Genomic DNA, 21,501 nt, shown 5'->3' with positions numbered 1-21,501 from the left:
AGCCATCATTAACATAAACACAAAAATTGAAACTGACTTTTCCAAACTTAAACCAGCTTTATTCTAAATCGAGTAAACTGTATCCTCGACCGTGAGTAACGGCGTTTCGCTGCAGATTTTTTTTCTTCCAAGGATACGCTCATGGATAATTCAAACGCACCTTCTAAATTCCACTTCCGAACGTTAATCATTTTCTGGGCGGGTTACTAACTTTCCACCATTTACTTTCGTTTTGGAGATAAATTCATTCAAATTTTTTGTTTAATTACTAAACAGAGAAGGCGGTAATGCTAAGGACTTGTAAGGGTTTGCGTTTTTAAAGTTCTAAAAAAAATTACAAGGCATGACAGGAAGAGAATGACAATTGGTTTCTTTGTGAGTCTTTTTGACCAGCAATTGGTGAATCGTCCTGTCAGTCACGTTTTTTGTAACCGCCCCATAGTATTTTGGACCAATCCCTGACTTTGTTTTTGAGTTGTAGTGGGCGTGCCAATGCGCGTGGGACAATCGATCCTTGGGAGCTGTCAGCGGTACTAGGCTACAGTCAGTTAGCAATGCTAGTTCGCCTCTCGACTGGGAATACTACTGGAAAACTTCTACTTCAGGTAATTTTCATACTCCGTTGGTGTTACCCGTATTCAAAACATTTTAACGATCTGTATAAAACAGCATTTATATTGTAAGGAGTGTTTTTATTATTTGAAACGCTTTCGTTGTCTGATCGCTAATGTTAGCTAAGCAACACTAGCACCCATGCTAGTAGGCACACAACGTTAAGATGCACGGAGGAAATTCTTCATTTATGACTATAAGTAAATACCAGCTGCGAGCAAATATGTATCCCACGCTGGCACTTCTTAAGCTTTCCTGACTTTGTAATATAATGCCAAACCTGTGGTGAAAACATTGGCATAGCAAAGCTGCTCGAACAGTAACATTTAATGAGTGAAAAGTAACATAATTCGGAAGAAAAGTGTCATGTGTGTGTGTGTTATATTGTAGATTAACGTCACACTACCCTTGAAACAGCTTGTTAAAGCAGAAAACATTGTGTTTTTATGCTTCACGTGTCTGTTAACATTACAGTCTTTTAAGGAGATAATGGAGTGCTCAGTTTAACACACAGCTTTTTATAAAAGTTGGTTTCAGACTCTCACAGCTTCTTATCCAAGTTAAATCTTATACATATAGTTTTCATAAGAGTTAGCTTTAGGACGACACAAGTCAGGAGCTTTTAGATGTTTTCTAGTTTAGATTAAAATCGATGTTTCCCTGACCATTTTGACTCTACTTGTGTTTTAATTTTAGAAGCATTTATTCATTTTCCTGTTGCCATCACTTCCTTACTCTGGAGATTAATAAGTAACTATATACTAGGATAACATTAGACCGCATATAGTAGAAGACAACTGTGTTTTTTATTCACTATATCAGTGTTATACAAATGTAATAGTCGTAGTCTTATGTCTTCTTATAACACAGCCTGGTCCTATTAGTTTATTGTAAAAAATAAAAACAAGTTAACTAGTGTAGTGCTTTCTCACAGCTTTACAATTGCATTTGATGTGTGTGAAATAATTGACATTAGAGATAATTTCTGATGGCGGTGGTGACGTAGAAAGTATATTTGGGTCAATATAACTATCTATACCTACCGATTCAAATGAACTCATCTGGCTGGAAGTTTATCATTTTACCCCCCTCGCTGCGGGTAGTGAATGTTTTATATTTGCGAATGTGGCTTTATAGTTTTATTTGTGGTAGTAAATAAAAAAAAGAAAAAAAATGAGGCATTGAGTAATGTTGTAGCCGACAGAAAACAGTCGAGCTGCGCAGAGTTCAGCTCAGTCGAAGCTGGAGCGAGGAGAGGGCAGAGAGCGCAGAGAGCTCGGCTTCGGCTTCTATTATGCTCGATTTGCCCAGAGGTTCCCCGTCGAAGCGGCAGGACTCATGGTGAAGAGAAAGAAGACGTCGCCCACCTCCGAAGAGCTCGACAATGGGTAAAAGCGTGTGCGAAACAAACACTTTTTTGCTTGGAGGTCGAATGCAGCGAGAGCTCATCGTCGTCGTTTCTGCAGGGCGCTAAACCGAAAAGCGCTCGCTTTTGAATCCAGTTTAAATTATCGGCGTGTTTTTGTGTGCGTTTTCTGCTCGCCACGGACTAATTGCTTAGGGCGAAGCACGGCCGCCGGTGTTTTGAACAGTTTCGGGTGTTGAATTTGACGTGTTCCAGTGAGTTAAATTGATGTATTCGGTGTTGTTTTGACGGGACCGAAGAGGGGATTTGAAACAAACAGCGGCGGCCATGTTGAGAGACTGTAAACGTCGTCTTTTGGAAGTTCATTTCACTCGCAGCTTTGCTCCTAACTTGACAATTTCCCCCCCCCTAAACGAATGTGTCTTGGCAGCATGACACCGGGCTCCAGGGAGGGGATCGGTGTCGACGGGAGGCGGAATCCGTCCAGAAAGCCCGAAGGCTGCGACGAGGAGGAGAGCGGAGAGCAGGCGAGCGAGGAGCGCAGTACAAAGGGAGACGAGCGAGTGGAAATACTTAATCCATCAGCCACGGGTCTCGGCTCCGGTTCTGCCCCGGTTCTCCCTGGCTCTCCGCCGAACCGAGCCGGGCTGGGCTCGAACCCCCACCACCACCAGCAGCAGCAGCAGGAGCAGCAGAACACCTCCACGGAACCCGCCCCTCCGTGTCACGACCAGCATCATTTTCTCCGATCGAGCGTCCGACCTCCGAGCAAGCGGATACGGAAGGATTCAGTCGGCTCGACCATCAATGGACACGGCGGGGCAAAATCGAAAGGTACAGAGGCTGAGCAGACCCACAGAGGAGTGGGCAGAGGTGGGATACACATCAGGGGGGGGTCCACTCTCACTTCTAACAGCGTCACTTTGTGTGTAGTTTGTTTATCTTGAGTCCCCCTTGTTGCTTTTTATTCCTGGGACACTTAACTGGGTTTTTTTTTAACTCTCCCAGCTTCAGCCCAAGTTGCAAGATCATCCTGTGAAAAGTAGAAGAAGCCAGAACTTTACATTTCTCTTAGGATGATGCTTAAACTGTGCCTCGGTCACAGGGGCACTGCTCATCCCAGCAGGGACAGAAAAGTGACATCACTCTAGAGCAGGTGTCCCCAATCCTGGTCCTGGAGGGACGCTGCCCTACGTGTTTTAGTCGTTTCCCTGCTCTTCGACAGGTCTTCAAGTTGATCAGAACAGCCTGTTCATCACTCAGTCGTTCAGATCAGGTGTTTCAAAGCAGAGAAACAACTTAAACACGCAGGGTGTTGGCCCTCCAGGACCAGAATCGGGTACCCCTGCTCAGCTCATCATGGTGTGTATCATGATATTTTACTTTCTCACCAACAAAAGCACCAGTGATCAAATGTTAGGCCAAAGAGCTGCAGAGCCAGTTCCCGTATGGATATTTAATTTGAGGACTTATTTGCTTTAACAACTGCCGTAACCTAGAATACTGGCTAAACCAGGGAGCAGAGATGGTAACATCCACTTTTCTTAGCGTTCGACACAACCCAGAGACGCTGTCTGCATGTGGATCCCATGCAAATGAGACCTCATCCTCCAGGTTTCGGTTCCACCAGTCAGAAAGCACACAGATAAGTAGGGCCCGGGGTGGGACAAGAGCACAAACATCCAGTATGTGTGAAAACTTATAGCGGCGTGCCATCTGTTCGCTCGAAATCCTGTTACTGAGATGCCGCCAGTCAAAAAACCGTGTCTTTCTAGCTGGAGAAAATTTTATTTGGGCACCAGCTCACAGAAGGGGGAAGAAAAAAAAAATGTTCTTAATGGTTTATTTTGGCTCAGCTGCGGCTTTTTCTTTTTTGAACATGGCTATAAATGGATTGGCCTTTGATTAGACAGAAATAAATGTTTGGAGTGCGACAAATTTAGTGTGCTCTGACAAGTCTGACTGGTGTATTTTTTATGTTATTGGCAAAAAGAAAGTGACTAGTTGTTTTACTAAATTAATTTAGATCGTTCTGACAGCTTGACCAAAATAGCTCCACGTACGCTGACATGATGCTAAAATGGTTCACACCTACTTCTAAGGAGACCCACCTAGTTTGCCTCCTGTGAGCCACAATCACTTTAAAAAATAAACACTCTTTTAAGCCTTAAATACATCTTAATGGTGTAACAGCAACTCCCTGAGTATATGCATTAATTCTTGGGCTGGTTTTGGATCAGTTTGCTGTGGACCTGGCTGTAGGCACTGATTGCTTTTCCTGCCAGAGCTGAACCACAGAGAGGGGAGCTCTGCAGGTTGTGCTCTGTAAAGGCAGCCGGTGGTTTTGTGCATTTTTTTTCCCCACACCTGAATTCTTCCTGAATTTGCGTCCCGCTGTTTCTGGATAACACAGGGGCAGAGAACGGTTCCTCCTCTCATGGGGCTGTGGGACAGTCTGTGGCCGTCTCCACAGGAGGGGTCTCGAAGTCATCCAAGAGCCAAGGGTCTGCCGAGAAGGAGGAGCAAACCGGGAACCAGAAGAGAGCCCGTCGGCAGTGGGAGTCTTGGAGCGCTGAGGACAAAAACAGCTTCTTCGAGGGGCTCTACGAGGTGAAACGTGCAGCTGGCTTAAAGCGAACAAAAGCAGCGCTTTTCCACAAAAAAAAAAAAAAAAAAAAAGGATCTTATGAACGCTTCTTCTTCTTTTTGTTACTTTCGCTTTCAGCATGGGAAGGATTTCGAGGCAATCCAGAACAACATTGCAATGAAGTACAAAAAGAGAGGAAAGCCGGCCAACATGGTGAAGAACAAAGAGCAGGTCCGGCATTTTTACTACCGCACCTGGCACAAGATCTCCAAACACATCGACTTCGCCAACGGTGAGCAGCTTTTCAATACTGTCATGAAACTTAATGGGTGTCGACGAAAGTTAAAGGTCGGCTGTTTGATTTACCCACCAGCGCTCGCGTGTGCCCCGTGTTAAACTTTAGTTTGGATTATTCACCGAGTGTGGATGAATAGAACTGCAAGTCAGATGTTTTTCTCTCAGGGTCATGATCTACTCATCCAGTTTCGATCTATTAGTTTGTTGTTAGCGGCTCCATTTTGGGTTTGTTTTATAACAGATAAGATGTGTTAATCAAGCAACCACGAGTCTGTTTATCACATACCAACCCATCTCAGATTTCTATCTCGGAATCTCTTTTTCAACAGATCCTACACGCATGTTTATGTGGTGTTTTGTTAAAAAAGTTAAATTGGATAAGGCTAAACCCATTTCCCAGCCTGAAGCTTTTCATGCTACTGTCCTGTTATCTTTATGCAGCGTACACAGAGCTCCTGCCTGCCCCTGACTCCTGCCTCCTTTTTTCCTTTTCAGTTTACTCTCGCGTGTTGAAGAAATCTTCTCAGGAGCTGTACGGCCTTATCTGCTACGCTGAGCTTCGCAAAAAAGTTGGAGGACGTAAGTGAAGGCCGTTACAAGTTTAAATGCGTGTCTTCGTAAGGTATCTTGCTTGGGAGTTCTCTCTTTTTTTTGTTCTGTTTGATTGAGACACCAGGGATGTGATTAAACCTGTTGTAAGTGACAATTGTCCTTAAGGGACAATGACATAACCGTCTCTCTGGCTTTGTGTTTTGTCTTTGACAGTAATGGATGAGAAGAACGTGGCAAAGCTGAATGAACTCATCCAGCAAGGGTAAGTCCGTACCAAAAATAAGCTCCTATTTTTGGTGTGACAAGGGAAAAAAAATCTGTGATAAGCAAAAAAAAAAAAAAGAAAAACAGGATCAGTAGCAGGAACATAAATAAGTAAACCTGTGATTTTTATGGACTGGCAGTTGAAAGGATTTGTTTTACAATATTGCCTGTTTCTTCAGGGCCACCACTGTGCGCTCCAAAGGGAGGAACCTGCGAATTAAAGCACCCATGTGCCGTGCACTGAAGAAACTCTGCGATCCAGATGGTGAGCATCCGCATATACAAACCCCGCTTAAAACAAAACCGATCAGCGTCTCGGCCCGAAAAAACACACAAATAAACATAAATGGTGAGACACGGGGTCTGTGGGGGCAGGATTTTGGCAAAAACAATTGTAGCGTGTGGGCCAGGCCGTGTTTCCACAGTAACTATAAGTGGAAAGCGAAGCAGAGCCGAACGGACTGTTCTGGCCAGCTGTCATCAATCTTCCTCTTCAGTAACACCCATTTTGCACATCTTAGCGAAACAATTTGTGCAATTTAAAAATAGAAACAAGAATCTGCCGTCTATAACTTATTGCTGGTTCAAAGACCATTTTTACCAGCTTGTGCAAAATCGGGGCTGTTGTGACGCAGCATCCAGTGCAAAGGATTTGAAACAAAATGGAGGGAGAGGGAAAGTTTTACTGTTCAGTCAGCAGACACTGACTGTTTTATGAGACTGTATAGTCGTCACGTCGGACTCTTTTTTTTTTACATGTCACACTTATATTTCAGTCTTGTTTTATTATAAAAATATTATATTATATAACCTTAATTGTTCCGACTGATAACATATCTAGAAGCACAACAGTGTGATGTGTTTAGTGGCGTTATAGTGGAATTTCTATTTTTATAAAGTCTGACTTTTTTATCTACCTGCTCTCTTGCCTATGAAGAGAACTGAAGTTTGAGGCTCTCTTTGACTTACGGTGTGTCTTCATATTCCTGCAGGAGTGAGCGATGAAGAAGACCAGAAGCCGGTGCGTCTGCCCCTGAAGGTGGCGGTGGAGCTCCACCCCCGCAGTAACCACTCTTGGGCCCGTGTTCAGAGCCTGGCGCACAATCCTCGCCTCAGGTAAAACGTCCCGATCAGCTAACGTTCCCATTGTGGCACATTGTGCCGTGCTTGTTATTCTGAGAGGTAAAGTATATGAAAAATTAAAAAGTTTTTCAGTTAAAAGCTGGTCTTGTATTCAAATCTGCTGTGTTTCAGAAAGTGACACAACTCCACATAAAATAAACTTTGCTTTGAAGTGGTCAGCAGTAATAAGTTTATTATAAACTATACGTTTATTATTAACAGTTTAAAGCTTTTAAAAGCACAGATTATTCTCAAAATTTTAATCTTAATACCTAGTCCTGCCACATAAGTCACTATTTCTTTAGACCATCTTTAGCTTTAATTATTACTCGTTTTCACTGTAGTATCATCTTAATTGTTCGCCAATATTTTATGTTGATTGTGGGAGCGTCAAATCACCGTACAAAGTCCCCACAGATTCATACCGTAGGTGTGACGGATGCGTCCGCTGCTCTTAACAGTGTCAGATACTTTTTGTCAAACAAGTGAAGATGAAGATGTCCTACTGACCACATTTTTGTCTTAATTTCAGCACCAAGGCACTACGCCTAGGACAGTACATAAGACAGTTTTAGTCATTTTGGTGTTCTCTTTGTCATTTTGTTTGCTTGTCGGACCACCATCGTGGCTTTCCGCAGTTTTAACAATTTTCCACAACTTGAAATGTCTCTAATTCAGATTCAGGACTGATGAGCCACTGTCTTCATTAGCAAGAGTGAAATAACTCACAGTAGCAGTACTTTTCAGATTGGAGCGTCTTATCAATCTTATGTTTGGACCAAGCAGTGTGTGTGTGTGTGTTAGGGAAAGACTATAAAACTTCAGTTATTGTGAGATTAAATTGCGTTCTTCAAATCCTAACACAGCAGTTGAGAAAGTCAAAGTTTTGTCTCGTCTTTTCCAACACAGAATGGTGGTGGAGCTACACAGGAAAGTCTCCAACCTCATCGAATATCTGAAGCAGAAGTGGGCTTACCAAGACCAGAGAATTGTATCCTTTCAGACACGTCATGGTTTGCACGATTTTTCTTCAAGGTTTCAGTAGCCAAGCCCTGAATGCCATGTTTGGTAAGATTGTGGAAGTTTTTTGCTAAATGTGTGGTATGTAAATCAAAGCAGTTGTGTTTGTGATGTGCTTAGGAACAACATAATGTTTGTTTTCTTTAACACCGATGTTGCAGCTCATGAGTATCATAGAGAGGGAGGCTCTCGAGGGAAGCACGGCCTCTCCCAGCAAAGTTCAGCAAGAGGAGCTCTTTCTTTTCCCATCTGAGAACAGCACCTTGACGACACTGCCTGGTGTGGCACGGGTGGTTCACTCCAAGGCCTCCTGCACTGTACACTGGCTAGAGAGTGGCAAGAACCGACCCAGTGCCAAGGAACTACCGGCAGCCCAGATCCTGGGCATCCACACAGCACCACCTCCCCGAGGTGGCAGCAAATCTGGACGGGGAAGCTCTGCTGTAGCTAATGCCTCCACGGCTGTATTAGCTGATGCTCATCGGACCGAGCCCTCTAATTCTGAACCATCGCCTGACAGTTCTGGAAAGGTAGACGAGAAGAGGCCGCTGTCTCTTTGTGTTGCCTCTCAGCAGACCGCAGCCCCTTGCGAAGAGGGAAATGGGTTGGGAGCATCAGAGACTGGCAAGACGTGCGCCGATGTGGAGCCCGGCAGCGTGTCGGCGGTGAACAGGAGCGCTGAGAAGTTGTGTAGTGGTGCGGAGAGCTCCTTGGAGCAGTGCAAGGAGGAGCAGAACAACGGGACCTCGTCCCCGGAATCTGCCCAGACCCCTCCAGCAAAGCCTTCGGTTACGAGCTCCGAAGAGAGCTCGTCGCAAGGCTCTGCGCCGCCGGCGAAAGAACGGACTGTGGAGCATATCAGAGAGGAGGGGTGGAGCGCCCGTGATGGGGAGAACGTGACCCTGGCTGAGCTCTACCTGATGTTTGGGAAGCCAGGCAAGCTGCAGCTGGAGTATGAGTGGCAGCCAGCTGCAGTTCCTGTCAGCAACCAAGAAAACGGACAAGCTGTGGTCGTACAGCCCAAGCCTGACAGGACCAACCGAGTGTTGCGCTGCCTGCTGAAGCTGATTTCCACTGAGGTCAACCCTAAACCTCTGGTAAGCAATCACTTTTATGTCTGTTATATCTGTTGTAAGTTTCCAGACATTTTAGTTTTTAAAATTCCTGTAAAGACATTTTGAGTACGGTTGTTTCAGGTCAGACTCCTTCATCCTAATCCTTCACTACAAAGATGGTCAAGCTTGAAAACTCAGACTAAAGTAGCAACAAACAAAATGAAGCTGCACTATTTTCAACTCTTAGTTTCACTCCACTACATATGTTTTTTTCTGTCCACCATGAATTTATTCTTTTCCAAACAAAGCATAAAGATCCGTAACTGCGCCGACACGAGAGTCGCCCCCGCCTCAGACTTTTTCCATAAATATTTAAGAAGGACAGCTGATTGCAACACGGTGCAACAGGAAGACGTGCATTTGTTTATCCGTGCAAAGTACCAACATGAGGCAGATGTAGAAATATGTCAGGACTTTTAAACAGATTAGATTAACAGTAGAAAATGGATGATTGTTTTGCTCTGTGGTCCTTTAGAAGTTGCTTCTTGTGAGCATGTTTTAAGGAAATAGTACATGTATAATAGATTTGAATGTCAACATTAATTTCCTTTTTTTCATATAGTTGATGTCTTTTTCAAATTGTCATATTGACATATTTAATAGTAAACTCTAAAGACTTCATAAAATACAGAAATGCAATATATATTTTCTTCCTTAGACATAAAAGTAAGCAAAAATGAGTTGACAATCAACAGTAAAAAGTGGATGGTGTGTGTGTTCTTTTGCCCACAGGCTGCTGAGGTCTGCTCCACAGCCACATCGCCACTGAAGAGCCATCAGGAGGAGCAGAGCCAGGCCCTCACTCCTCCAGGAAAGGGTCCGATCGCAGGTGTCCGCAGCCCGAGCTGTGGTCGGCAACAAGCTCCGGTCCGGGTGACCAGGATCCACACGCTGAACTCTGCAGCCTCAGGTAGGTCTCGTGCATTCCTGTGCATATTTCCAAGCTGCTGCAGATGTGGCGTCACCAACGCGATACCCGCTCCTCCTCTCCTCAGGCGGGCGCAACCTCCCTCGTTCTCTGCTGGGGTCGACTGCGAGCGGCGACTCGGAAGGCAGCCTGTTCGCAGTGCCCACCACACTACCCCCCAACAGCTCGCGGCACAACCGCATGTTCTCCCCGAACAAGGAAGCCCAGCTCGCCTTCAGGCAGCAGCTGGACTCCATCAGTGTAAGAAAGAGTCTTGACACAAGAGAGTTTGAAGACTAAAATAATACAGACGCTGTGCGCTCAAATCTTTTCTTTTTTCTGCAACGCAGTCAGATCTTTTCCTCTCCAGACAGAGAAAGCCTCGGAACAGACAACTTCGAAAACCTCTTGTAGTTCAGGTAGGACTGAAGGAGGTTAATCCTGGAGGCACCGTCTCTGTTGATCTGTACAGATGTGTAAAACGATGCCTGCAGTGGTGTGCTAAAATATTTATCTGCTTTGGCCGTGCGTTCGTCCACAGCGAACACTGCTTCCCAGGACTACAGGAGACACTCCTCAACATGTCTGCTCCTTCTCCATCCTCTCCAACTCCTCTGCTACAGGTACTGATGAAACTTAGCCCTGCAGTAAAACATCTTATCATCAAAATGCTGCGTTTCAGTTCTTTAAAGTTGTTGCCTGAACCGACTTATATTTGTGCTCGTGTCGGTAAGGCGCTTTGCTGGTAAAACCATGTATCTAAAACGTGATTTCCTCTTTCTCAACCATGGCTTTAATTGCTTGCTCACTCACTTCCTGTTTCCTCTCTCAGGAACTGGATCTTTCCGGCCAATCCAGACTCGCCTGGCTCCCTCCTCCCGCCCTCCCGCGGCCAAAACTTCACCTCCAGCGTCCAGCTCTGCAGTACCCAGCCAGCTCTCCAGTACGGCTGCTTTTACGCTTTAATATAATTTTAATAAAACGCGGCAAAGTTGTGCTGGAAGCTCATACCGTTTAAATCAAATATTAGCATAACCTTTTTATTTTGCTCTTCCAACAAGAGCACACAAACAGTAGTATGCCTTCTGAGACTATTCCTTTCACACTAAATGTACAACACGCTCAAGAAAAAAAGAAAACTCTTAAATTCTCTTAAATAACTATCTAATTTACTGTCCTGTTCAATCTTTTCTCCTCATATGAACTCATCAGACAGCAGTGAAATAGTATTTTTTGATAAGACAATAATCTACGAACAATTGTTGATTTCTTCTCTTAATTATTTGCAGTGCACAATATTGCTATTTAATGATTTAATTAAAAAAAAGAACATTTGTCCCAACATTGATTTCTTTCATTTCCCAGTGGAGCCTGCTTTCATTTTCAGAATCATTCTTACCGGGTTTAATTGCTAAACTGGGTCAGAAGTAGTGATTTCCCTCTAGACAAACTAATTTCAGTTACCAGTGATACACTTTACTCGTCTGAAAGAGGAGATGTGACAACCTCCCCCCTCCCCCTGTGTTTTTCTGACTTGTCCATACTCTTTCAGGTGCCATTGACCTGGCAGCCAAGTCTGCGGGCATCATCCCCGGCAGCCCCTGTCGGGAGCTGGAGCCTCCTGGTGTCGACGGCGGCGCTCTGCTCGCAGCGGCGCCCATTGTCGACGCTGCACCAGACACCCAGCTGCTCCAGCAAAATGTCCCAGAGGTCAGGAGAGCACACACACACACACACTCTCACTCAACTTTGCTTCACACTCATCGTCTTCATCAGCTGAACATTTTGAGACCTGATGCCTCCTGCAGTATTTATCACAGCAGAAATGTCTGTCCTTTTTTTTATGAAACACTGTTATGCTTCAGCGAAATTACTCCTAATGAGCTTTTGAACCCGTCAGAAACACGGTGTACTCAGCCTGCTGAATCACAGCGTTGTGGTTTCCACAGAATGGTCTACCTCCACCGTCTCCCGAGGCGAGTGGCGGCGGGGACTCGCTCCTGTCCCCTCCCAGTGTCGCCTCGCTGCTCGACATCTCGCTGCCGGGCCCCCCCGAGGAGGCTCTCGCCCCCGGAGAACCTCAAACGCACATCAGCGACTCCCTAATTGAGCTTGCCATCAACTCGACGCACTATGGTAGGCGTCCTTTAGCACTTTCTAACTGAAAAGGTGAAAATGTATTTTCAGACGATGCCTTGAGAAACTTCAGCTCTTCCTGGATGTAATCCCAAATTAAATGGTTCGATTTATCCTCATGTAGACTCAAACACACAGCTGTTTGATCAAACTACTCTTGGTCTTCTCCCTTTCTATCTGCAGATCTTTATCCTCTAAAAACTGTATAAGAAGTGATTTTTTTTTTCTGCTTTAGTTCATTTTAACTATGTGAGGAGCCTGTACTGAGTTAGGGAGGAAAGGCAGAGAAATGTGCTGCCTCTTAAATTTGGATTAACCTCAAAACCACCTGAATAATTGGGAACTGGTGTCTTTAAACTATTTTTAGACAATCTGCATAAAGAAAAGGTTACCACTGTTCTATAAGACTGCTGTATGACTTAATAATTATCTAGTTTGATGCCTTTTTAGTTTAGGTGTTTTTGTTTTCTTTTGTAATAATTAAATGTGTTTATTTATCTTGTGTGTGTTGTAACTAATGCTGTTTTGAGCTGCCGTCTGTCTTTGCCAGGTCACAAATTATTTCCCGCTTCTAAAAATCTAAATGAAATAAACGTATTTATGAAAATGGACGTTAAAACTCGTCAGACTCTGACTCGTTCGCCTGCTTTGCCGCAGGTGACCAACCGGTCCAAACCGGCGACCCGTCCAAGCTGTTGGCCTCGTCTCCGTCCGTCAGCCCGTCCAGAGGGTGGATCCCCTCGCCCAGCCACGACCCCCAGTGGTACCCCAGCGACTCATCCGACTCCACCCTGGGATGTCTCCTCTGTAAGTTGTTTTGTTGTTGCGGTCAAAAAAAATTTTTTTTCCACCCAGAAGTATAAAAAAATATGTACTTAACGTCTCATATTTGGCTGCTTTTCCTTCCCAATGGTATTTAGTTTGGGTGGAACTCTATCATAGTTCATCTAAAACAAAACTGTGCTTTCAGATGTTTGTTTTATTGTCGATGTCGTCACAGAAACTCTGCTTTTAACCTGCCGACGCACAAACAGGACCGTGTTTCCTTTCTCCTTCTGTTCTGTCCCTGCTGCTCAGTTTTCCTGTTCATTTATTTTGTCATTTCTTTAACCTTTTCCAGCCAGCATGGTCTCTCCTGATAAGGGCAGGCGGACCACCCTAACCCCCTCTGGCCCCTCCAGCGGCACAGCTTTGCTCGGCCCGAGCCTCTTGGACTGCAACTCCCATGACTCCTTTCAGTCCCGTGGCCTTCCTGACGTAGCAGAAGTAAGTTTTTTTGTTTTTTTATTTTCCCCTCACTTCACAGTTTGAGCTCCTGTAACTCTTCTCCTCTGGCCTCAGTCTCTCCTAACAAACAGGGTGATGTTTAAACCAACCTCAGCCGCAATATATATTAGTAAAATTCAAGGTATAACCTTTTTTTGTTGCAGTTTTTAGACATACAAATGATTTTAGGTTCAATTTAAAGTCAGGGGTTGGCATGTCACTTCCTCTTTTGACGTCACAAGCACTTCTCAAAAAGATACGCCCATCTATTCTTCCAGAAGGCTTCTTCTTCCCTCGAGGTTTATTTTAGGAACTGAGAACATCTTCGAAATGTTTTGAGGATTTCTGTGTGGCAGGCAGCAGGGCAGAGTGATCAGAATAAAGATTAAAGAAATGAGAAAAGGCTCTCGTGCTGTGTCACGTAAAAGTTTGTAATGAAGCTTTTTTTTTTTTTTACTAATTTTATTCAGAATTGTGTGAAATTAAAAGTTTAAGCTCGTCTCAAAGACTGCAGCCTTGTAGTTAAAACAGATAAGTGAATGAGCGACACATCTTATCTTGCTCTATCACCGAAAGTGTTGTTTACTTTAAAAAATAAAACACTCTTTGTCCCGTCTCGGTTGCAGATGGACTCTCAGCTTGCCTGCATGATGAGCGAGAGCAGCGTGGACTACATCGCTCGCTTCAACGACCTGGCGCAGGAGCTGGCCGTGACTGAGCCCTCCATCCCGCCTCCCTGAGGACGAGCCACAGCCATCTGGACGACTCTGGGAGGGTCGCGGTGCGAGAGGAGAGGAAGATCCCTCTCCTCCGGGGACGTTGGCTCGGACTGTCCAGCCCTCCTGAAAGCCATCCTCGTTTGTATAAGTGCAATAATGACGGTGAACCTTAAGCTGCGTTCACCGAACTTTCCTACAAGGTAAAAATGCTCCTTAAAAACACTTTAGATAAATGAACGTGTTTGTTAAACACAGCCTCTTGTACTAGAAGAATACTATGCCATATCTGAACAAACATATTTTCATCATTTCTTTGTCGTGCGTCTCGTCCTGCTCCGTTTGTTTCAATCCCACTCCTTTAAATGGACCCAGGAAATGTATGAATCCAGCAAAATGTGCAAATCACACCTCACCTGAAGTGTGATTTTATTTATTCTTTTGTAATTTTTTTTACCATTAGCAGTGAAGAAAGAAGAGGTGGAATGTGTTGAGGTACTTATTACAGTTGAGCTGCAAAAAGTGGAGCACAAAGCAGCTGGGTAAGAAGAAATAAAATCTATCCTGGTGTTTTTTAACTCATCCGCTCTTCACCTCTTTTTGCTCCTCATCTCTTCTGTTTTTTTTAACAGTGCTTGATTGGAACCATCTTGCTGATTCACTTCACGTGTTTTTTATTTTTAGATTTTACTCTTGAAGAATGAGCAGATTTTTCACCTCACAAGTCGTTTTTATTATTATTTGTTAAAATGTCCACGGTGATTCTGTTTGCATAAAAGGTGTTAAAAGAAAGTATTTTTTTCACAGTTCTGCAGCTGGTTCTCACACAAAACGGCACCCCCCAGGGGTTTATCTTTGGTCCCATTTTTTGTTTTTTTAAGAACCTCATCGGTTTCGGTTCGAGATTTGATACTTTCTCAGAAACTGATTGACCTTTAAGCCATTATAGCTGTCAGAAAACGTGTTTTTCAATGTTTTTGAATTGAATTTTTATGCTTCTAACATAATTTCTACATCATTAGTGTGGCTCAAACTCATTAAATTGCGTTCGAAACAACAATTATTCCTCGCCTTTGTTTCCAAGCTCAAGTTAGCGATCAGTTACTGAAATTCTCCTGTTAGAGCTGAGAACACCTCGGCTCGATACATGTGATTTAACACTCTCCACCGCTTGATTTCCTCCTCCTAAGTGACTCCGTTTCTGTCGACTCTGGTCCTCGCAGCCTTTAGAAGAAGAACTTCACCTTTTCTCGTTCCGCCTGACGTCTCCGACTCCGTTCAGATCCGGGGATCATTTAACCGACTCAATATCCGCCAAGACCATCCAAAGTGACTGCCTCGGTGTTCGAATGTAAACAAACGGCTCGTAATTGTTGGCAACAAAAACATGACTGCTGATCTTACTCGTTTATTACAAATTAATGCGGCAGACCTTTGGTGGGGAATGCTACAGATTTAGTGTTTTTTTTCATCATAGATGATACACAGACACAAGAACTTCAAATCAAAAACACTGAAAAATCGTGCGCCGCGCTGTTACGGCTCTGACAGTCGAGCTGATTTGCCTCGACTCTCGCGTCCGTCTTGCAGTCCTGATTTCATGGATTTCATGTGCTGTCAGCCATGTATTTGTTTCTCATCGACAGACAGAAACTGAATTTGTACTGGGTGGTAAAAGCAGTAGTTTATGCTCTAAATGAGCCGTCAGAATGTAAAAGAATCAAACACTAAAGCCATAGTTGACTCTGCTTAATTTAATTTCTCCTTTTTTTTTTTTGTAAATCTTGATTTTAAACAAATTCTATGCCAGTCATTTCCTTTTGACTAATACTAAATTGTAAGAAAACGACACTATGAACATCAGCATAATTGGCCTTAAAACAACTCGTCACTCTTTGACATAAGATTAGTGGTAAACTGGCCCACTGAGGGTTTTATTTTCTTTGTTTCATGCAGTTTTGCACCAGTAATGTCTTATAAATACAAACATGCAGCTGGATTATCATCAGTCTGTATTACTGTGAACATCTGAGTGTAAACTGCAGTACAGCTCAAGTCATCGCTCCATAAATAGGATTTTAAAAAGTTTTTTTCTGTTTTCCGCCCAAACACTTTTGGAGCTTTGGCTCCTCAGAGCTGCTGGGATGTTTATTGATTTGTGAAAAGCATCAACAAAGCTTTGACACTAGAGTGTTTGTGAGGATGAGACTTGCAGGATTTATCTTTTGTTTTTTTTTTCCTGTAGAAGGATTTATTTGTACAAATGCCAATTCCAATATTCCGTGCGCTTTTTGTAACATAATGTAAATGGATATTTGGACTATTTATTGTAAGCATTTCTCAAAGTGTTTTCTGTTTAACTTAATATTGAGGTGACGGCTAAAAAGAAAACGACAATTTTAAGGTTTCAGTTTTGTAAAAAGTGTTTTTAATTCAGTGTATAAAGATAGTTTAAAAAACAAACCACTGCTTGTTGTGTATTTTTGTGGTAAAAAATGTTCAAATTTCCCAGAGTTGTGCTCTTAAGGACACTCATGGCAGCTTCAGGTTTAATCGTTTAAGTTTAATTTTGTTAAAGACATTAAAAACTTTGCCAGAGCATTTTAATTTAAAGCTGCTGTGATTTAAAACATCCTCTGTTAGAAGGTAATGTCTGTCCGGTTCAGAGCAGGTCAGTGTGTCTCAACAAAATGACACAAATAATTAAAACGCAGATATTTGTGGCACATTTTGAATTGTTTAAACGATCATATCGTAGATCTGTCGGTGTGGTTGAGCTACGAGAGATGACTGTCAAAGAGAAATTTGGTTAAAAGAAAAAAAAGATGACAACTTTTGAGATATTTTGATTTTATGTTTGTCCCTGACAATGCTTTAGTGAAAGTGAAATAAAACACCTTTTGAAATTAACTAAATCAGAGGTCAGCAGCCTGGAGGCTCTTTGTGGCTTTGACCATAGATGACACAGAAATTAATATTTATACTCATAACCAGAAAAGAGAGGCTGGTTTCAGGTTTTATGTAAATACTTGAATGAAATGACAGAAGTATACTAACAAAACAAACTGATGAGTTTGAACTTCCAGCCACTCGGAGCGACCTTCCTCTAAAATCCACCAGGAAATGAAACATTTTAAACACAGCTGAGAGGGAAACCGGAGCGGTACGGCACGTAGTCCTGTTATAAGTCATCAGAGTACAAAGACTAAAGTAAATAAAGATCTCTGCCTTTATTAGAGGAAATAAGTCACAAATAAATCTCCAACAATCTGGTCAAATGTTTTACGTTCGCTACTTCTATTATTATTCTGACAGATATGATGAGATATGACATTTTATTAAAGAGGGTCTAACTATGTTATGTTCTGTAAAATGTTTGGCCCTTTTCTGTAGCCCTAACATGTAAAAAACACCAACAGATGTCAATTAATTGTAAAACTTTAATCTCATAACATATTAAATTATAGTTTTTATATGCAGAATTTATATCACACCTAATGAGTCGTGTTGTCTTTATTATGCTTTAAGCGATTTTTATGGCTTTGGATGAATTTTATTTAGTGGAAGAAGCAGCTGGATGTGTTTTCCCTTTGGAGGTACTGTAATATTTCTGTAGTAAATCTGTTTTTCAAAGCATCTCAGTGACTTATTACACAAAGTCGACAGAACTGTACAGGATATAGGGGAGTTGTGATATTGCTCATCCAGGCTGAAAAATTTAATGTTGAGTCAAGACAGGAAACTAAAACCAAAAAAAAAAAAGAAAAAACAGCTGCAGTTTCTGCACAGAGATAAGCAGTGTTTCCTTTTCATTGAATGACAAAAAAAAAACAACTTGTCCCAGAAACATTATGTCAGCTGGTGCCACAGTGCTGAAAAAAAGAAACAATGTAAACACAGAGCCTAACTTTAGCAACTTTGGCTAAATCTTCTGCCAAAACTACAAAAAAAGAAACCTGCATTACAGTTCAGTGCGTTCTCTTATTTCCCAGATGGACCACAGTATACTGTGGTGTTTATAAATTAAATATAAATCAACATTCCTTGTTCACATTTGGGTCAAATTTCTTCCAGTAACAGCCGAACAACAGTCTGGTTCACCTGATCAGGTCTTAAAATAATCGTCACTAAGAATAAATCCTGTTCTGTTATTGTTTCATGCTGCAGCAAAGAGCTCAGTCTCTCCACCTTTTAAATCTGTTTTGGCCTCACCGTCCCTGATTTGGTCCGAGTCGGTCTGGACTCAATCCTCACCTGCCGCCGAGTCACTCGGTTTTCGGTTTTCGCTCTTTGCGAGCGCGAGACGCCATGATTTTGAAGAAGAGCGCCGGCCACAGTGTGCGGAGGTAGATGGCCACAGAGGGCAGAGGTCCAGCCAAAACCACGTCTTTACTTCTCCGACGGACCGCCTTTAAGACCGCGTGAGCCACATCTCTGGGGTCCCAACCCGTCGCTGTGGATTTATCCATAACTGAAGGCAATAAGAAACAGACACGCCCTGTCATTACAAATACAAGGAAGTTATAATTGGTATAAATTATTTTAACTTTGCTCATTCAGCTGCTTTCCCATGTAAGCAACCTTGCTGCTGTCACAGTTAAGCGTAATTGCAGCTGATAATTATCTGAGGAATCAGCAGAAAACATAACAGCTCAGCATCCAAACCAGAAAAGGCTTTAAAAAGCAATATTCTCATTTAAGAAGAAAACTTAAGAAAATAACAAAAAGAAGTATGACCACAGCTTCAGCAGCACAATCTCCAAAAAACAAATGTTGCAGATCTACGGCTTTTTGGACACAATCAAGTTCGCCCCTGCTCAATTATATCCAATACATTTATTTGGCCCAGGGTAACTTTCATTGCGCCCAGGATGCACTTCATTTAATAAAAGCAGAATTACCCAGACTGATGAAAGGCTTCAGTGTGGAAGAGTTGAACTGAGTCATTAATTTGGCAACTTTTCCCAAAATTGGACAATTTAATCTTCACAGCGATTTTTCCTTCTTGGTGTGCTTCCTATATCGGTCTCACCTCCATACGTGGAGCCGTCTGCAGTGACGGCATTCAGCGACAGGTTGGTCTGGATGTACCCCGGGCTGACGACGGTCACCGGGATCCTGAAGCACTCCACCTCCGCTCGCAGGCAGTCAAAGTAGGCCTGAATGGCGTGCTTAGATGCTGCGTCTGATTACGTGGAAGACGAGCACTCGTCAAGCTTTACTTACATTTTACCCGGCAAAGGGAAAAGAACGACTCGCACGCGTGTCGAGTCGAGCAAAGACAACTTACAAGCAGATCTGTAGGGAATGGCGATCTTTCCCTGGATGCTGCTAATGACAACGATGTGGCCGCTGCGCCGCTGAACCATCGAAGGCAGGAGGGCTGAGAGGCGGAAAAGAAAGAGAAACAAATGACAAGTAATGAAATTTTGATTTAAACACTTGGTTCTGCACACTGGATTTTCATTAAAGGATTTATTTTTAGTTATTCTGATGGCTTGTTGTAAAATACAGTGTCCCAGAAGAATTGACATCGTTTGAAATGTGAATATCTGAGCAAAAATTTATTTATCCAAATTCGAACAAGAGGTTCAGAGAGATGTAGATTTTATAACCGATTTCACAACTTCTGCAGTCCAGCTCCTGATAACTCGCTGCAGCATGTTGGGACGTTTCTCTGCATCATGTAAAAATCTGCTCTCCACTTGGTGCTTTTTTCTTGAATTTTCTCAAAACTACACGCTCTTGTTTAACTGTGTTCAGGCATATTCTAACACATAAAATGCCCTTTTTATTTTTACTGAAAGTCATTCTTTACCCTGAAAACAAAACTGAAGATTAAACTTTGTTACTTTTTACACATTTTGTTAATACTTGAGATAATTCGAGCAAGAATTGGTTATGTTATTAGACTACAAAATGATGTAAACCTTTTTTAGACACCCTATATTTTGACTAGAAATAAAAATCAAGAACTGCTGATCAGAAAAGCAGAAGAAATTAATATTTTTGCCATCTTTTATTTTAAACTAGTAAATGATATTAGTTTTGGCTTCTAAATAAGATGCTTTGACAAACATTAAGCTCATATTTTAGCATGAATACCCCAAAAGAAGACATCTGAAAAATATGTCATATTTATGTCTTTGAGTTTGACCCTCAACTTTTTATTTTTGGACGTTTATAAAACTAAATTTGACACCCCTAATTAAGACAATCCACATGGTCTAACCTTGAGTAAGAGCAATGGGCCCAAAGTAATTTGTTTCCATTACGTCTCTCTGCACTGAAATGTGGGTGTCCAGTATGTTGCCACGGTAACTGATTCCAGCATTATTAATGAGGACGTCTACTTGTCCGTAACACTTCAGGATCTCCTCTGCAGCTCTGTCCACCATGTCTGCTTTAGCCAGGTCGAAGACAACAGTGCTGGGAGTGAACATCTGCTGGAAATAAAAAAAGGGTAGTTATTTTCTGATTTTATTAAATCACAAAGACCACAGCTTCTGAGTGCATCTTGACCGTGTGTGCATGTTTACACGTTTACATGCCTGCTGCTGGGAGCCTGTTGGACGCGCTGCAAGTTCCTGGACCACCTGTTGCAGGCGGGCTGCATCTCTTCCACACAGGACAAGCCGAGCACCTGCAGCGTGGAAGACTCGTGCACACTCTACAACCCAAAACAACAACAAAAAAGACTACTTTTATTATACAAGCCTGTGCATTGTCTAAGTACCAGCTACTCATCTGATAGGAAATCCAGAAAGTAGGCTGACCTTTCCCAAGACCAGAGCTGGCTCCTGTGATGACCACAACTGCACCTTGGACAGAAGCTCCCTGTCTGAGGCGGACAAAGATCCTGTACAGCAGCAGGACTCCCACACCTGTTAAAATAAATGGGAGCGCCCCTCCTCCCACAACACGCTCCATGGCTGACAACCACTCCACCTGGCTGCACACAAACCCAGGTTACATTAATATTGATAATGATCCTTTTTTACTTTCCTCAATATGACTTTATAGCTTATTTCTAACTTTGCAAATACAGGATTTGCACTGTTGTTCGTGCCAACATGCCGTCAAAGATACACTCACGGCTAATGATGCTAATGCTAACGTTACCTATCGTCTGGCGTGCATATAAAAAAATAAGTTATAACTTATAAAAGTGTTGTTTGTGTATAAAGTTAAGTAAAAAAAGGCCTGACCCGAGTTGTTGTCCAAAGGTACAATGAAGCAGAGTGTGTATCGGTGAAAACGAGTAGTTCCGGTTTGGCTGGACGGACTTTCCGTTCCACTTGTGTCCTTCGACAAACTGCCGCAGAGGATTGTGGGAAATGCAGTTCGCGACAGAAGCTCATTAACTGGTCCTCGTCAAGATTTTTCAACCAGCAAAGTTATCCAAATGTGACCCTTTTTTTCTGCGTTCGAAGCGAACTCTCTCTTATTTGACTAATAAGTTCAAAAAGCATTACATAAATTAAAAAATTCTGTCTTTTTTAGCCCAGTGTGGTCAGTATTTTATTTCCAGAGAACCATAT

The 21,501-nt window shown here is 42.7% G+C and overlaps 3 protein-coding genes across 5 annotated transcripts in view; 1 reads left to right on the top strand and 2 right to left on the bottom strand.

Annotated features, from left to right (window-relative positions):
• Window positions 1–21,501, bottom strand: part of mapk8ip3 (mitogen-activated protein kinase 8 interacting protein 3) — a gene marked incomplete in the record, with an annotated part of 1,049,817 nt that overhangs the window by 40,438 nt on the left and 987,878 nt on the right.
• On the top strand, window positions 476–16,419 carry cramp1 (cramped chromatin regulator homolog 1). 2 transcript variants are annotated; one of them, XM_037978659.1, is made up of 20 exons: window positions 476–605; window positions 2,409–2,812; window positions 4,392–4,588; window positions 4,704–4,857; window positions 5,358–5,441; window positions 5,628–5,676; window positions 5,858–5,943; window positions 6,671–6,794; window positions 7,710–7,791; window positions 7,982–8,917; window positions 9,668–9,845; window positions 9,931–10,103; window positions 10,193–10,261; window positions 10,384–10,465; window positions 10,675–10,785; window positions 11,395–11,552; window positions 11,792–11,978; window positions 12,636–12,785; window positions 13,099–13,244; window positions 13,871–16,419. In XM_037978659.1, exons 2-20 carry the CDS (start codon window positions 2,410–2,412, stop codon window positions 13,982–13,984), a joined length of 3,483 nt encoding a protein of 1,160 aa, XP_037834587.1. In that variant the 5' UTR covers window positions 476–605; window position 2,409; the 3' UTR covers window positions 13,985–16,419. The 2 variants fall into 2 exon arrangements, with proteins under 2 accessions (XP_037834587.1, XP_017283644.1); XM_017428155.3 differs by lacking the exon at window positions 476–605 and adding an exon at window positions 1,843–2,000.
• On the bottom strand, window positions 17,172–21,275 carry dhrs7b (dehydrogenase/reductase (SDR family) member 7B). 2 transcript variants are annotated; one of them, XM_025008569.2, is made up of 7 exons: window positions 21,169–21,275; window positions 20,737–20,912; window positions 20,512–20,630; window positions 20,193–20,406; window positions 19,251–19,343; window positions 18,993–19,145; window positions 17,172–18,431 (listed from the first exon to the last, which is right to left on the bottom strand). In XM_025008569.2, the coding sequence occupies exons 2-7, from the start codon at window positions 20,888–20,890 to the stop codon at window positions 18,226–18,228; spliced, it is 939 nt and encodes a 312-aa protein (XP_024864337.1). In that variant the 5' UTR covers window positions 20,891–20,912; window positions 21,169–21,275; the 3' UTR covers window positions 17,172–18,225. The 2 variants fall into 2 exon arrangements, with proteins under 2 accessions (XP_024864337.1, XP_017283646.1); XM_017428157.3 differs by having other exon boundaries at window positions 20,193–20,403.

Source organism: Kryptolebias marmoratus, linkage group LG12 (genome assembly GCF_001649575.2).
Source record: "Kryptolebias marmoratus isolate JLee-2015 linkage group LG12, ASM164957v2, whole genome shotgun sequence".
Taxonomy (NCBI): domain Eukaryota; kingdom Metazoa; phylum Chordata; class Actinopteri; order Cyprinodontiformes; family Rivulidae; genus Kryptolebias; species Kryptolebias marmoratus.
Note: the sequence above shows the minus strand (reverse complement) of the source record. Positions and strands in the feature narration are given on the sequence as shown.